General features: G+C 36.8%; 1 protein-coding gene across 3 annotated transcripts in view; it reads left to right on the plus strand.

Moving 5' to 3' along the window:
• Positions 1-13,635, plus strand: part of tmod (tropomodulin) — a 240,965-nt gene that overhangs the window by 205,571 nt on the left and 21,759 nt on the right. For all 3 annotated transcript variants that reach the window (XM_090405530.1, XM_090405529.1, XM_090405528.1), the window contains one exon: positions 1,806-1,949. In XM_090405530.1, coding sequence (XP_090261656.1) covers positions 1,806-1,949 — 144 coding nt within the window. The remainder of the gene's footprint in view (positions 1-1,805; positions 1,950-13,635) is intronic.

A 13,635-nucleotide genomic window follows, 5' to 3' on the forward strand; every position in this document is an offset into this window, starting at 1 on the left:
TTGCATCTAACACTTCTGACTGGTGCTCATAAAAGGCATTCTTCCTTAGGACTCTAGACTGTCTACTGAGTTTTACTTTGTCTTTAATGTGTGTACATTTTACATTGTACTCCCTGAAGATGTATCTGTGACTGAGACCAAATACTGCAAGTATTAAACTTTGGTTTTAATTCTTTCCCAGTGCTGTTTTCATTCCATTAAGCCTCTTACATGAGCTCTCACCACAATAGACTTCAGCTGATGCATCTTATTTGCATTGGAACAAAGACGTGAAGACAATTTCTGCTTGCTCTTTCTCTAGAGCAGTGGTTTGCAACTTTCCTGCTGTCGTGACTCACTTTTCAGTACCTTGCGACTTAGGATAATTATAATAAAAATGAAATTCTGTTTAATAATGTAAATGAAACATGATTGCTATTTAATTTAAATTTAATAGCATGCTTGCATATATATTTTATGTAATAAACACCAAATGAAAAAATATAGCATTTGCTAATTGAAAAAGTTTTTAATTATCTTTCCAGTTCAGATTTTCTTCTGTGGCTCTTGAAATTCTGGAAATTACTGCTAAGTCAAAGAACATGCAAAAATATAGTTAGTGGGAACAAGGACTTGTTTTTCTGCAGCTAATAGCTTGATCCTAGGAATCAAGCTATTAGCTGCAGAAAAATGGAAGTGTACTTTCATCAACAGTTTGAAGCAAACTTGAAAATGTTATTGCACCTTCATAAGTTGGAGTCATAATTATGAACAGAGGAGTTTTTTCATTTTGTTTTTATGTTTCAGTTGCTTAACAATATTTATTAAATTAATAAAGTGTTGCATTATGTTAATATTTACAGACATTGTGACCCATTTGAAATCTTTCTGCAACACATAAGATGAAAATCAGTTCTCTAGGGCAATGCAAAATAAGCTATTACATCAGCATTATAATGCTGCACTTTTTTTAATGGCTCAGTACTTTAAATATCACCACAGATTTTTCTATTAGAGTTACTCTGCCTTTGTCTAAACTGCCACCCTGAACTACAAGTCAAATTGCATAACTGAAAATATTATGTAGACCACTTCTGTAGCTCAGTGTCATATATGCCAACACCATTAGATTGTGCTGCATATATCATATAGCTTCTACGCTTGCGTTGCTTCTTTAATGTCTGCCTATTTGATACACAGCTTTTTTCACTCCCTACATCAAATTTCTTTATTTCTTCTTTTCATTTTATATTTCGCAATGTGAACTTATGCCAAATTCTTCAGTTTTCATCCAAAAAGCATCGGGTCACTTTCAGCTTGTTTTCTTTTTATGTCACTTTCTATTAGACTATTTGAGAACTAGAATTAAAATAGCTTAACTTAAATAATAGAGCACCAATGCATGCAGTCTCATCTTGAATGTTTATGTCACATTGCCAATACCACCTTAGAGAATGTTGAGAGGAAAAGCTGTGATGTTATTAGAGGTTATGAAGTCCGCACGCTGAATAACATCACAATAATCAATCTAAGAATGACTATATCAAAAAAAGTTACAAAGTGAAAACTTACTTTTGTAACTGAGAAATAATGACAACTTAAATCTTTGAAAGAATTCATGACCATTTGTATTTTCAAATGGCTTGCTGTTATGTAATAAGAATACAATGGAATAATTTTTGGTTGGCTATGATTTTGAATATCTGTTTAAACTGTAAATTATATGCATGCAGTTTATTTTTAACAATATTTACTTAGTTTCGTGCATAAAGATATGAAATTATTTGTTCAAATATAAATAATTTTTTTAATATTCTCTGGATTAGGTTCTGAAAGAAGCCATTAAGCAAAACAAAACTTTATCATCACTAAATGTGGAATCGAATTATTTGACTGGTCCAATGATTCGAGATTTAATACAAGCTCTCCTAACAAATCAAACCATTCTCGAGTTTCGAGCAGCTAATCAGGTAACATTTTTATGTTAACCGTGTTTATTGAGAGAATTCATTTTCATTAATAATAAAAAAAAAATCATCTGTAGGGAGGATTTGCCATCAAAACATCTCATTATTTCTCCTGAGGCACTGTCTCTGATGTTTCGTAAAGTATGGTTTTAGTCTGGGTAGCTGAGGTACTAATGCACACTTCTTACACCCTCTGTCCAAAAAGAAACCGAACTTTTCGAAAATAGAAAAAAATAGTAGTCCACCTGTTGTATTTTTTTGTTGTCGAAAGCGGAACCTTCATTAGAAGCCAAGTTATAGTGCCAAGAGTGACAATGTGTTTTGACAAACAGTCAGAAAATGAATTTCAAACAGAGAGCTGCAATTGACTTTTGTGTTAAACTTGGTAAAAGTTTTACCGAAATGCATCAAATACTTCAAAAAGCATATGGTAACGAATGCTTATCCCATACTCAAGTTTATGAGTGGTTTAAGCGATTTCAAAGAGTGGGTGGTCATGAGACGTTTGAGAATGACGAAAAGCCAGGCCATCCAAAAACTGAACTGAACGAAGTTAACATCCAAAAAGTGTGTGATTTCTTCAAAGAAAACCCAAAATCGTCAGTGAGATTGATTGAAGGCGAATTGGGGATTCCAAAATCAACTGTGCACAACATTTTGACTGAGAGTTTGGGCCTTCGTAAATTGAATTTGTGATTTGTTCCCCACAAGTTGACCGACGACCAAAAAATTTATCGAATTAATGTTGAAAGTTTATCTTTCACTTGGTTAGAATATAATAAATTTAGTTTAATCCTTTATTCAAGTGTGAGCAAACAAAGTTTGCGCCTGAAAGTATCTTCATGACTGAGGTAAGGTGGTGCAACACCAGGACGACTCCTTGCAAAGATGGAACAAGCTACTATCACTCCTATCTCAGTATCTCCCATAATGCAAAACACATCTCCTTGCGGATATGTCTAATGTTATGCATTAAGGGAAGGGCCACTACCCAGACTAGTTTCGACCTTTATTGAGGTCTCTTCAGTGGGAGCCAGGCCCAAGTGGAGATACCAGCCAGAAGCATTAGCAAGGTCATCGCTACCTATAGGAGTTGTCAAACGGTGTGCCACCTTTTAAATTACTCTGGATTTAGAGAAAGATGTTGAAAGTTTATTTTTCAACATCTTTCAAAAAAGGTGGCACACCGTTTGACAACTCCTATAGGTAGAGATGACCTTGCTAATGCTTCTGGCTGGTATCTCCCTTGGGCCTGGCTCCCACTGAAGAGACCTCAATAAAGGTCGAAACTAGTCTGGGTAGTGGCCCTTCCCTTAATGCATAATATTAGACATATCTGCAAGGAGATGTGTTTTGCATTATGGGAGATACTGAGATAGGAGTGATAGTAGCTTGCTCCACCTTTGCAAGGAGTCGCCCTGATGTTGCACCACCTTACCCCAGTCCTGAAGATACTTTCAGGCGCAAACTTTGTTTGCTCACACTTGGATAAAGGATTAAACAAAATTTATTATATTTATCGAATTGAACACTGCAAGGATCTCATTAAAACCGCTCATAAGGACTCAAACTCCCTTGAAATGGTTATTACTGGTGATGAAACGTGGTGTTTTGAGTAGAGACCACCAGAAGAAGGGCATCCAAAAAGAAGTCTCTTGGAGAAGTCAAAAGTAAAGACAATGCTGATTTGTTTAGATTCCAAGGGGGTTATCCACAAAGAATTCGTTCAGACCTGGCCAATGGTGAGTTTTATCTCGAAGTTTTGAAGCGATTGATAGCGAGAATTCGTCACATACGACATGAATATCATGATGCAGGCAGCTGGCCACTTTTGCACGATAATGCACCATCTCATCTTTCGAACATTGTGAGACAGTTTTTGAGCAAAAACCAAGTTTGTGTGTTGGATCACTTGCCGTATTCACCTGATTTAGCAACCTGTGACTGCTTTCTCTTCCCCTGACTTCATTTGCCGATGAAAGGAAGGTGATACGACACCATTGAAAACGTTCAAGCGGCAGTAACCACGACCCTCAATAGTATCCCAAAAACTGATATAAAAAACTCATTTAATGAATTAATTGACTGCACCAAACGTTGTATCGAAGCTGATGGAGAGTATATTGATTGAAATAAATGATTTGAATAATTATAATTGGCCTGTGTTTTATTTTCTATCAAAAGTTCAATTTCTTTTTGGACAGAGGGTGTACATTGACCTCATGAATAGTCATCTGCTTGTCATCCTTTTGCACTCTCACAGCAGCTAATTTATTTCTTTCTACTCACACATTTTTCATAGTAACCAGCAAGGTTATTTCCAGTTAGTTAAAAAAAAAAAACAGATATTTCAAAATGAATAACTGGTTCCATCATTAGACAACCTGCAGTCAGGGATTGGCACAGCTTTATGAGAACAAGTCAGCTTCATAATTGGACAGAGACTAATGACAAACATTAGGTCTCTCTCAGTTAAGAAGCTGACTTGTCCATACCAGCTGTGCCAAGCACTTTTCTCCCTTCTCTCTTTTTATATCTAATCACTTTGGATTATGATTGACTGACTGCCAAAGTTGTCAGGTTATTTTATATTATTTATTTGATTTTCACAAGTATTGTGATTCACATAAATTTACAAGTATTGTGTAGAATGCTAAGGAAGTGTTCAGCAGAATTGACTGTGCCCTTGACCTCGCTGTGTAACTGGAACTCAGCACAGGAACTGCAAGAATGGAAAGAATGTATGATAATCCCATTGCACAAGGGTGGTGCAAAGACTGATATATCTAATTATTGACCTGTCTGTCTCCAGAGTGGTAGGAAAGATATTGGGAAAGTCAGTGAAAGCTCATATACAGAAAAATGGAAGGTCATGTTTGAGAATGCTACAGTGGAGTTAGACAAGAGAACTGGATAAACCATGATAGTACCAGATTTTGCTAAGGCTTTTGACTTCTGTCAAAAGTATGGAAGGCTATAGCATAAGTTGGAGGATATGGGATTTGATTATAAACTCTAAGTTTGAATAAGAGGAAGGCTGACAGTATCAAAAGTGGTTTATGAGGGAGGTCTTGGCCCATTGTTATTCATTCTATACATTAATGACACTGGGAGGGATTTGACAGGAAACATAAAACTATGATTTATTTATTTAGCATATGGCTCACATGTGAAAAGTTACATTACATTAATCCTTAATATATATGGACATAGTAATGGACATACGTACAATAACAAGACATAATACAGTCGTAAAAGAGACACTCAAGAATAGACTACAACTAAATATTTAGGTTGATTATTCAGTCTACTGCACTTGGTGTAGCATGGATGAAGTCTGACAGTTGTGATCCACAGTTGCGCCTGGGTGAGACAATCATGCTCCATTTGTAAAGGTGGTCTGCACATCTGCCATGTCTGGTGCAGATTCGGTTAAAGGGCAGACCAAGTTTTTCGAGGTAGGTCAAAACCCGACGGCATCTGTGTTGGGTCCACTAATTCATGGAAGATCCCTGTTGAAGTGTTACACCAGGACTCTTTTCACTTCTCCTTCATGTTGAAACTTGTCTCTGCAAGATTTTTTGCTGTTAAGATTGGAGGGTGCCTTGACTTTAGCCTGTTTATTTCTAGGGGTGGGATGTCTTCATGGATTGGAAGATTTTGGATTTCCATGATTTTGCTGTATTCATGTAGAAGAAAGTTGGATCTGCGGATGTGTGAAGGCAGGATGTTGCTTAGCACTGGGAGCCAGTAGGTTGGGATTGATTTTACAGTTCCAGAAATAAGGTGCATAGTGGTGTTAAGCTGGGCATCAACCAAATACACATAGGTGCTGTTCAGCCATACAGGTGAGCAGTATTCAGCTGTAGAGTAAACAAGGCCAAGAGCAGTGCAGCGAAGCATTGTGGCTGAGGCACCCCAAGTTGTTCCACATAGTTTTTGCGGTATATTGTTTCTTGTTTTTAGTTTGGATGCTGGATTGCAAGATCGTTTGTTAGTGTATCTTCCATTGTAATAAAATTGGCATGTCTGGTGGCTAGAGCAATGTCATCAGCATAACAAAACTTCTTGGAGACTGTATTAGATGTGATTTGATTATATAATGAGATGTGGTTTAAAAGATAGTGTTCTATACAGAGTGAAGCCCAGATATTTCAGGAATCTGTTGTAGCATAGCAGTTTGTGGAAGCATGAAACTTCTGTTTTGGGTGTAATCTCCATTTGCTGAAATATTCATCTAGGATTGCAAGATCGTTTGTTAGTGTATCTTCCATTGTAATAAAATTGGCGTGTCTGGTGGCTAGAGCAATGTCATCAGCTTAGCAAAACTTCTTGGAGACTGTATTAGACAAATCTGCAATGTATAAAATGTATAAGTTAAAAAGGAGGGGAGCCAGAACTGATCCTTGTGGTAGTCCATTATCCAGTGTTCTTTGTTTACTTTTGTTCTCATCCATACACACTTGGAACAGGTGGTTGCTTAGCATGTTATCAATTAGTTTTGCTATTGTTCTGCATGGGATTGCACGGAGCAACTTGCAGACTGCGGCATGCCTCCAGACTGTATCGTAAGCTGTGGTAAGATCTACAAACGCTACACCTGTTTTCCGGCATTGTTGGTAGCCTGCCTCTATATGTGTGGTGAGGGACAGAACCAGATCACAGCAGCTTCGTTTATGTCTGAATCCAGCCTGTTCCACTGGGACTTGTTCTATTATCTTAGGGGCAATTCTATTAATGATGAGCCTTTCTAGGAGCTTATAGCAGGTGTTAAGCAGGGTGATTGGTTGGTAGTTTTCTGGTTTGTTGTTGTTGTTGTTGGTTTTCCTGGTTTTAAGATGGGGATAATTTTTGTCCTCTTAAACTCTTTTGGAAGTCTACCAGTCTGGAGGATGTCAGAGAAAAAGCAAGCCAACCACTGTCGAGCTTTTTGGCCTGTCTTCAACAGGAAATCAGGATGAATTCCATCGAAACCTGGAGCCTCGTCTGGTTTCATATCCATTAGAGCAGTGTTAATATCTTCAAGAGTGAAGGGTCGTGAATATAGAGGGTCTGATCGTCTGTTATTTTTTAAACGTGTAAGTTCTCTTTTTATTTGAAGAGTGTGTTGTTTGTCCTTGGTGGTATATCTTGACGTGTTGACAATATGTGATGCATATTGGTTAGGAGAAATAGCTGATTGTTCCCGGGCAGTCAGGGTGCCACTACCTAGTTTTCTTAGAAGACTCCATACTTTTCTACTGTAGTGCCAAAAATCAAGTCTTTCTACTGTTTCAGTCCATTTCTTCTGTCGGCTGGTGTCAAGGCTGTGAATGAGTTCATCTGCAATGTCAGGATCACCACACTCTAGATATTCTTGATACAGTTTATTACTATCACCGTCCCATCCAGGGATATACTCCTTCCGGAAGCCTCTTGGTATGGTCTTCTTACTTACAGCAAAGACAGCTCCCACGAATCTCTTGTAATTACTGCTTGTTGGAGGGATCCAATGGACATATTTATCAAGATAGGCAGCAAATGTATCCCAGTTGGCTTTCTGGAAGTTCCAGCGGGAACGTTGGATGGATCTGACAAGGGATACCTGCAGACCTACCTCTAATATAATTGGTCTGTGTTGGCTTTGAGGAAAGTTGGAGAGAACTCTTCTCGACATAAAACTGTTTGCTGATTATGCAAAGATATGTAGGGTAATTAGGGATGTAACTGACATGTAGCACTTGACAATCTGAATTGATAATTTGAATAGGCTGGAATTGTAGGCACATTAAAATGGATACCAGTTCAAAGTTAGTACATTAATCTGCTGTTTATCTGACCACATCAGAAGGAAATCTGAAGTTTAAAGTCATATAGCAGAGATAATAAATATAACATAGTGGATAATGCTGAACAAACATGGACCTGTAAGAATAAGTAAGGAATGAAGGTTTTATAGCTTATTCCACCCTAAATTCATAGCTGCTATTCAAGCCTTGGTTCTTAAGAAAAAGTGTGCCAATGCAGTAAAAGAAAAAACTTCTGCATACTATGGATGGCTCAAGACCAAAACTCCAGCTACCCATTCTGCCCATACTGCATTTCACAACAGATATAAAAGAAACATCACCAAATCCAAATCAGACTTTGAAAATGGCTAAATGCTACAAACTCATCTGTCTAAATGGCATTTACCCCTTCTGGTCCCTTGCTAAGGCCATTGGGTGCAACTTTTGTCCACCCAGATTTCCACAACTCTCACATTCAGATGGTAATATAGTTACCTCATCTAAATACAAGGACAATTTACTGGCATCACTTTTCTCTTCCAATTCCTGCATTGATGACATGGGCAAAGTTCCCTCCACTCCACCAATGACTATTCTCTTCATATCCCATATTCTTCTATCAGAAAAAATCTGAAGGACCCTTAATAACCTGAACACAAACAAGGCATCTGATCCTGATGATATCCCATCTATTTTTTTAAATAAAAACTTGTGTCCCAGAACTAATGCCTATCCTATATCACTGTAAAATAATGTCGTTATGTTATATTTTGGGTTAGTTGTTATTTTTGTTGTTATGTTAATTACTTTCTTCAGTGTCTATATCAGCTGCCTTTGTATTATTCATACTTTTTTGCCTTTATCCTTCCTATGTCTACTTTACTTCTACTCTGTTAAATCTTGCTGTTAAGTACTTTTTACCTTGTTCTAATTTAAGCCAATTAATTTAGTCCCCATTTGTAATCCTTTATACTTCCTACAAGTGTTAGCACTGTTAGTGAAGAGGCCTCTGAAATAGGTAACTCACAGTTGCAGTTAACTATCTCCCACACTATGTAATTCAGGGAAATTTATATTATTTTTCGAATGCACCATCCTGAATTAATCTTCTTATGCTATAAAATTAATTCAGGATGGTGCATTCGAAAAATAATATAAATTTCCCTGAATTACATAGTGTGGGAGATAGTTAACTGCAACCGTGAGTTACCTATTTCAGAGGCCTTTTCACTAACAGTGCTAACACTTGTAGGAAGTATAAAGGATTACAACACTTATAGAATAGATTACTTTCTAAACCAAACCTTAATCATTCAGTCATGGCAATTTCTCTAATTTTAGCACACAGGTTCGGTTGTTTTTATGAGACAGTGCATGCCTGATCAAAGATCAGGCGATAATTTTAAGTATACAAAACGTTTATTTTACCTTAGGCAACTTTACATTATGATACACGATTAAACAATTTCTTTCTAATGACTATTTTAAACTCAATTAGGGGGAGCTACTCAACTTAAACCTTACAATTTAGAGCAGCTATTCACAATGCTTAAATAACTTACTGGACAAAGTCTAGGCAATTACTGGCTGTTACAGTCTATATCTTTGGCTAACATTCTTCTCAATATATATACAGGTATCCCTTGCTTAATGCAGTTTTGCTTAATGCAAAATTAATCGCGGCAATCCCATGATATATGCGGTAAGAGTTTTGATTAACACTCCTTTAAATTTACCCTGCAAAATCATGCTCACGGCACGAGGCTGCTAGCCTTGTGGTCATTCAAATTCTCTTAATGATCGTGTGAGAATGTGCAAGTTTTATTTTTCCCACCAAATACAACATCATTGTTACACCCTATGGACATGGGAGTCATTGCAACTTTCAAAACCTATTTTCTTAAAAAGACATTCTCAAAGGCAGTAGTAACAACAAAGGGAAAAAATTCGATTACGCTCCACAAATTTTGGAAAAAATTTAACATTAAACACACAATTGAGAACATTCGTGACCCTTGGGAGCAAGTGTCTTCTAGTTGCATGAAAGCTGTTTGGAAAAACCTTCTGCCAGAATGCACTAATGATTTGGGTTGTTTTCAAAATCCTGTGAACAACGTGGTCAAAGAAATCATTGCAATTGGTGAAGACCTCGATTTTGATGGTGTTGATGCAGAAGATGTTAAAGAATTATTGGATTCAAATTAAAAAGATTTCAGTGACAATGATCTTCTTGAAATTGAACAACACACATATGAAGACAACGAACAAATGGAATGTGAAGATGAGGTTCCAAAGGAAATAACAGTCAAAGAACTGGATGGAATATTTCGCAGTTTAGAATCGCTTAAGCAGCAAGTAACAGATATGGATCCAGATGTTAATCGAAGAATGCTTGTTTGCCAAGGTCTGGAGAGTCATTTTGCTTGTTATCATAGAATTTATGCCGATAAGAAAAAAACTAAAACTCTTCAAACGACTCTTGATAACTTCTTTTGATTAAAAAAAAATTGCAGTAACTAATGTAGGTACAAGTATTTATTAAACATTTACTTTGCATTCATTTTTTATCTTTCCTAAAAGAGTACCATATAAAACGAACTATTAGTACAGTAATCGATCGGGGATGAATTGTACTTTTTACCATTGATTATTAGATTTGATTAAAGTGATTTTGATATACGTGGTGACATTGAGAGATTAATTAACCGCATTAATCGAGGGATACCTGTACTAGCTAATTCTCAGCCTCAATTATTTCTTATAATGACTTATACAACTATTTTAACAAAGCTACATTCAGCGGGCATACAATTCTTAATCACTATCTCAGAATTAATACAATAGAATCTACTCACAAATTCACAGAAACATATACATTCTTACCAGTTTTGCAGATTTGTGGCAGTCCTGCTGACTGCTTTCCTCCATCGTATATACTACTCTTAGCTAAACGGCTTTTGGCGATCATCCTACTGGTCCTCTTCCTGGAATTGTGGCATAGCTCACTGTTGGTCCTGGATCCACTGTATGCACCGTGTATCTGGTGTCGCACATGGCACATTCCGTTACTGAAAATACATATCCGTAGACTGATCTGCCTCTCCTGGTTTTCCCTGTGCTTAGGGATCACGATCCAATGAAATACAGAAATCCGAGCGGGCCAACAAACTGCAGCAAGACGAAAAACTCCAGAGCTCCCAATAGAGGTTCTCAAGACCTCTTTTACATAATTCCAAGGTTCCTTGTTTTAGGGTCGGAGACCCCCCCCCCTGAATCTTCTGTAAATAACTGATGTTGCTGTTGTCTTGAACTTCAGTTTTAGATTATTAGATCTTCTCATCTGAATGACCTTCAATACCTTTGTTCACTCTCAAGTCGCCAACATAATCTTGTCTAATCCTCTTAACTTGGGGCAGAAATACTTTTACATTCTATTACCCCTGCAACTTCACATTAGAACTTAATGTATAATTCTAACCTTTACAATATTTTATAATTTATGACCAAATTCTACGTCATTCATTTTGTTAGTTGCCTTTACAAGTTTACAATCAGCATTTATCCTTTAAAATACAGTAATGCACGATTTTGTTCTTTCCATATGATTTATGACCTCTGTAAAAATCGATGTTTGAAAAATCTTAGCAAAATTTCACAGCATTGAATTTTACATCATCTCTTCAATTTGTACTATCCAACTGGCATCAACTATAGCATGAAAACAGGCCCACATTCAGCCCATCTAAAAGAAAGGCAAACCATCCAATTGCTCTCACTTCTGTTCTCTCTCTCTAAAATTATGGAGAAGTTATCAACATTCATCTCCTGTGCCACTTAGTGACCTACCAATTAATCATTGGCCAACAATATGGATTCTGCCACTTGTTGATATACAGTCAATCTTCTAGCTTTCACCACCCACCTACCTCTGGAATGAAGCCATGGAAAAATTCAAAGGAACTCGCATAGTTGCTCTTGACATTTCAAAAGCATCTGATCATGTTTGGCACAGGGGCTACTTAGCAAACTGTCATCCTGTGGTCTGCCTTTCACACTCTGAAACTGGATTGCCAACTTTCTCATTTGTCACCTCATTACATGGTATGGTGAATGGTTTCCTTTTCTCAAATTTCCTCATCAATGCAGGAGTATCCCCAGGTTTCCATTGACTTTCTTTCTCTTGAATATAAATGACCTGCTCTCAGACTTCCAATCCTGTCCACAGCTTTTCCAATGATGGTACGCTCCATGCCTCCTTTTCATTTGGCAAACCTGATAGTGCTCAAGTATTAGAATTCTCAATGATTTCAATGCCACCAAAACTCATCCCTGCCTGATCTTTTGCAAGCAGAAAGAGCTTGCATCCATCTCCTTTCTCCTTTACTTTCATTAATATCCAGATATCAAAACATGATCAGATTTTCATTCTTGGACTGACCTATACCTCCAACCTTTCCTGACACAAACATATTTTAACCATAACTTCTGCAGCTGACAAAAAACTTGGTGTGCTTTTTTCACACAAGATGTTACTTCACAGCTACTAACTGTATACAAATCCCTAGTCATTCAGCCATGGAATTTTGCTTCCATATTTGGAGTGGTGCATCAAAATTCTCTCTAAGATTGCTCGATTCTATCCAGAAAAGGGTAATCCATTTAATTAATGATCACTCTCTCTTACAGAAGTTTAGTTTCTGCCATGTGCCCTCTTCTGCATATATTTATTGAGTGTGTTCTGCTGAACTGGCTATTATTCTTCCACTTTCCTCCAAAATCATAGAACAAGAGCTACTGCTAATCACCACCCCTTTTACAATCCATGTTGAAACTCACTTAATCAACTGCATTGTCTCCTCTTTCCTTGCATCTACTTCTGCTCTTTGGAACAGCCTTCCCCACGGAATACAACCTTTAGTTGTTCAAAAAAAAAAAAAAAATGCAAACAGATTCACAGATTTCTCCTTTATTTCTATCCTCTTGTCCACATGCATCACTGATCTTGTGACCTTTTTTTTTTGTGCTTTAATATCTATATTAAAAAAAAAATTATATATTTATTTTCTATAAGACTATGATATAGACACTCAATAAACCTGGTTTTCAAGGTGATACAGTTGAGAAGGTGCAAAGGAGGTTGTTAAAGACATCAGAATTGTGAATGTAGATTACGAGGATAGATTGAGAATGTGTGGCTGCAGACACTTTTCTTCTTCTGAGCCCTTTTTATAACCATTTATGATTATAGGCCCTCCCACTGTGTTTCCATCTTTCCCTGTGCCAGCATTCTCCAGCCATCTCCACTAGGTTGTCCTTCCATCTCTTTTGCATACAAAGTAATGAGGAGTGATATGATAGACCTGCTGACTTCTGAAATGGTCATAGAGCATATTAGTAAATGAAATTTTTCATTTTTAGAAGGCATCCTTGAAAGTTGAAAATGAATGTGGTCAAGGAAGGAGTTCAAAACATTTTACTCTTGTAGAACAGCATGATTAGAACGGTTAACTTTTTGAAGTGGTGAACGATGAATCTAAGAAAAGGTGTGACAATAGATGCATGTGATGTGTGGCTTCCCTTGATGATTTCTAACTCCCTAGAGCTCTTTAATGATAATGGTACAGATCACACCATTTTAGTTCTTTATGAATATTTCAGACAAGTTGACAGTAATTGAAATTTAAATATCAATTCTGGAAAATAATTGAAATTTAAATATCAATTTTAATTTTCATTTCATAAAAATTTCTTATGTCTCCCATTATTGTTTGCACTTTTTACATTGTTTAATATGTATGTATGGTTGCTGCCAGTCCTTTGTGTTCTCTTATCAGTGTACGATTTTACACCATTTTCCTTCCTTGCTGACTTTGTCTACTAAAGTTTTCTCCTTTTATTTTCTAATTTTAATACAAAATGCA

This window comes from Typopeltis vanoorti, chromosome 15, assembly GCF_054136105.1.
Source record: "Typopeltis vanoorti isolate ZY-2024b chromosome 15, IOZ_Tvanoo_1.0, whole genome shotgun sequence".
Classification (NCBI taxonomy): domain Eukaryota; kingdom Metazoa; phylum Arthropoda; class Arachnida; order Uropygi; family Thelyphonidae; genus Typopeltis; species Typopeltis vanoorti.